Below are 3,791 nucleotides of genomic sequence, written 5' to 3'. Positions count from 1 at the left end.
TTATTGTTTTGTAGTGAACTGAATGCATGCAGGGAATTGACGACAGTCACTGGAGATTCTTCTCAAAGCAGACAGAGTATTCCTTTTGATGCCGGACACGTTTTGCAATTGCCCTGATGCAGCAGACCTGTTCACCTGCTCCTCCAAGCAGATTAGAACACCTGCTCGGAATCACTCGCCATTTGACCCCACATCTGTACCCCAGTGTTTCAAAGCGCGCGTGACAACAACCATATACTGTCAACATGTAGTGTGAAGCAGTGGTGTAAAGTAACATTTACTCAAGTACTGTTCTTAAGCACACTTTTTAGATATTTTTACTTTACTAGAGTATTTACAAATGTGACTATTTTAGTTCTACTCCTCTACATCTCAGAGGCAATTATTGTACTTTTTACTACAATTATTTGAAAAACGTTAGTTACTTCACTTTATATATTTTGATTATTATTACAAAACATACGTTACTTCAGCCTTATATACATTTCGGCCATTTGAAAATAGTGAATGTACAAGTTCACAGTGTGTCGTGATGAGATGCATTGTGAGTTTGGAGATCTGCTATTTCTACACATTTCATACATTTGAAAACTTGTGAAATGGGATATTCTGCATAATAAGTACTTTCTACTTTTGGTACTTTAAGTAGCCTACATTTTTTTACGAATACCTTTGCACTTTTATTCATGTATAAATGATGTGTTCCGGAACAGAGCATTTCTACATTACGGTATTGATACTTTTACTCAAGTAAAAATGGGAGTACTTTTTCCACCACCGGTGGGAGACTTCCCTGGCCAAAAAAATGAAATGACAATGCGTCTCTTGGCGTGTATGTTTGGTGAGCGAGTCAGGTGCGTGGCAGGTGTGTTGGCAGATTTACCCGAGTCTCCAGCTGGTCCTGTGGGGCCTCTGGAGTCATTTAGCACCAAATGAGTCCCATCTGCTGAGCTTCTGATGTGGAGGTGTGGCAGTGAGAGAAAAGGGAGATACATGAAATGAATGAATGATCTGTTTACGCAGCATCCTGGTCCCCTCTCACTGTGTCTGGATCTCTGTAGACGCTCTGTCTAGGAAAATGATCAGCGGTTGTACATTGTCGCTGTACAGATGTCTTTGATGAATATTGATTACCCAACATTGCCATGTTGGTTTACAGAATACCATGGATGCTGCCTGCAAATAATGTAGTCTATTAACTGAACTAACATGTCAAAATTGCTGTTCTACTTCTGGAACAGTGTACAGTATATCCGATTTTGATGTATGTAAGTTGCTAATAATACAATATTCTGCCTGAATATTGTAGCCTATAGGTTCAAGGTAAAAGGTAAAATACAATACTTCAAGTAGCAACATAGCAGGCAGTGTAATTCTGGTACTCTGAGTTTATCTAACCAGTGTTGAAAAGTCATAGATTAAAAAGATTTTAAAAAGTACATGGTATTTATGTACATGGTATTTCCTGTTAAAGACAATCTAGTAGTTTGGATCAGACCGTGTGTGAAATGTTTCTTTCTGCTCTTTTCCAGAAGTATGATGCCCAAGGCCCTGGATGGCCAGATCGTCATGGAGAAGACCCCTCGTTACTTCGTCACCGGGGAGACCCCGGCGCGGGTCCATGCCATGTCGAAGGACGTGAAGCTGATCGTGGTCGTCCGTGACCCCGTGACTCGAGCCATATCTGACTACACACAGATCATCTCCAAGACTCCGGACATACCTCCCTTTGAGAGCCTTGCCTTCAAGAACCGGACTGCAGGTATAATGCTTAGGCTGTGTGTCCACCAAAGTGTTTCTTCCCAGCTGAAAACGCTGGGATGCCTAAATGCCTAAAAACGCTTCAGAATGCCCAAGTTGAAAATATTTTAGCTCTCGGCAAGCAGGTGATAACAACGTCACATGTCAACATGCGAGTGAAAAACAGGCCTTCAGCACCTTGTCATGCTGCAGGAGTTTCCAAAAATGCACCACCCCCATTGTAAACAATTAAAAACGTCTTGGTGGACATGGCTCCGTACAGTTTTACAGGAGCTAATGAATGATGATAACGACACAATTTAGGGTTTAAAATACATCTCTGCTTCGACCCAATAGGTCAGATCGACTCTCTGTGGAGCCCCCTGTGGATAGGCCTGTATGCACAGCACCTGGAGCGCTGGTTGGCCTGGTTCCCCAGGGCCCAAATACACCTCGTCAGTGGGGAGAACCTCATCTCCGACCCAGCTGGGGAACTTGGCAAGGTCCAGGACTTTCTGGGCCTCCAGAGGATTGTCACAGACAAGCACTTCTACTTCAACAAGACAAAAGGCTTCCCCTGCCTGAAGAAGCCCGAAGGCAGCAGTAAACCCCACTGTCTGGGGAAGACTAAGGGCAGGATGCATGCCCCTATTGACCCGGAAGTGATCCAGAGACTGAGACAGTTCTACAAGCCACACAACCAGCGTTTCTATCAGATGGCTGGCTTGGACTTTGGATGGCAGTGACTTGCTGACACCATGGGAAATGTTGCTCACAATCAGTGGCTGTTAAAACAGGTAGCTCTTCACAGCTTTGGATAGGAGCCTCTGCAAAATTGGCATAGCTATCTGCTTGTGACGTGTAGGACCGTCTCAGAGACCTGAAATTAACTTCTATGAATCAATCAATCAATCATCTTGTCGTTTCCAAGACCTACAATGTCATTCTGTGTGTCGCTTAGATGTTCAGTGAACAGGTGCTTCCACTAAAGCGGTTTGTAAACGCACACTGTACTACAGTGGTCATTGACGTTCCATGTAATAATGGTGTCATTCTGTGCCATTGTGGCTTCTTATTCTTATCCTCAGAAGTAAAATAAAGCCTCTGTGTGGTTTTGGTGGTGGTGTAAAGGTGGTCGACAGGGTACGTTGCTACATTGGCTTAAAAGGCAGTGATGCTTTTAGATCAAAGCAAAACATTTTGTTAAAAGATTGGCTAAATGGAGTTGAATAGTTTGAAACGCAGTGTAGCTTCAGTCTTTTAGCTTCTCCAGTCTGCAGTATAAACCTGATGTGCTGTTAGTTAGTTGTTGAAAAAGTGAACCCATTTTTTTTATTTCTAACATTCCATAATCAGCTTCCTACCTGTTAATCATTCAGTCTCAACACTTATAACTTAAAGAAAGTGTAGGCTGTCAACACATATACACGTATACTGAGCATCATCCTCAATAACAATATTCATGAAAACGGTTGGATGAATATTTTATGTGAAGAGCAGCAGAGGCGGCAGACTCGCAAATCTTTGTATGAGCTCAGATTTGACTGAGTGGTTTTGTATTCTTGAATAATGAATGTGGATAAGTGGATGTCGAGGAGCTGGGGGGATCACTTGCCCTCCTAGTGCTGGTGCCCACTGGCACAGATCTATGACTGGCTTAGGTTAGCGTCCCATGGCGGCACCATTCTACCCTGGATAAGAAGGACCACTGGAAGAGAGCCAAAACAAGACTAGGTCAAATCAATGTGTGTTGGTCAAATTATCAACAGCCATTTATTTTGACTTGATGTATGCAGCTTTGGAGGTCTATTATTGTGACAGGGCCTGCTTGCAGTGACCTTGATTTTCAGTTTGCATGTAATTTGCACTAGTTTGAAAGCCTAAAACATTAAAACTATTTTTAAGCTAAGTATTTGTCCGAGTTCCTTATTGTTATCATGAAATGTGCTGATGTAAGCCCACATTGAAGCCTGCAGGCTTTTGATTAGTTCATCATTGCATCACAGTGTACAAGTACATCACAGTGGGAACTGGGAAGCAAATGCTACAAG

General features: G+C 42.7%; 1 protein-coding gene across 2 annotated transcripts in view; it reads left to right on the top strand.

Annotated features, from left to right (window-relative positions):
• hs3st3l (heparan sulfate (glucosamine) 3-O-sulfotransferase 3-like) overlaps positions 1–3,541 on the top strand; it is a 13,695-nt gene extending 10,154 nt beyond the window's left edge. Inside the window, exons 2-3 of one of the 2 annotated variants that reach the window (XM_080748105.1) lie at positions 1,536–1,762; positions 2,098–3,541. In XM_080748105.1, coding sequence (XP_080604231.1) covers positions 1,536–1,762; positions 2,098–2,486 — 616 coding nt within the window. In that variant the 3' untranslated portion in view covers positions 2,487–3,541. Of the gene's footprint in view, positions 1–1,532; positions 1,763–2,097 lie in introns of both variants that reach the window. The other variant, XM_080748104.1, reaches the window with a different exon arrangement.
• The last annotated feature ends 250 nt before the right edge of the window (positions 3,542–3,791 follow it).

This window comes from Nannobrachium achirus (assembly GCF_963921795.1).
Source record: "Nannobrachium achirus genome assembly, chromosome: 18".
In the NCBI taxonomy this organism is placed as follows: Eukaryota; Metazoa; Chordata; class Actinopteri; order Myctophiformes; family Myctophidae; genus Nannobrachium; species Nannobrachium achirus.
Note: the sequence above shows the minus strand (reverse complement) of the source record. Positions and strands in the feature narration are given on the sequence as shown.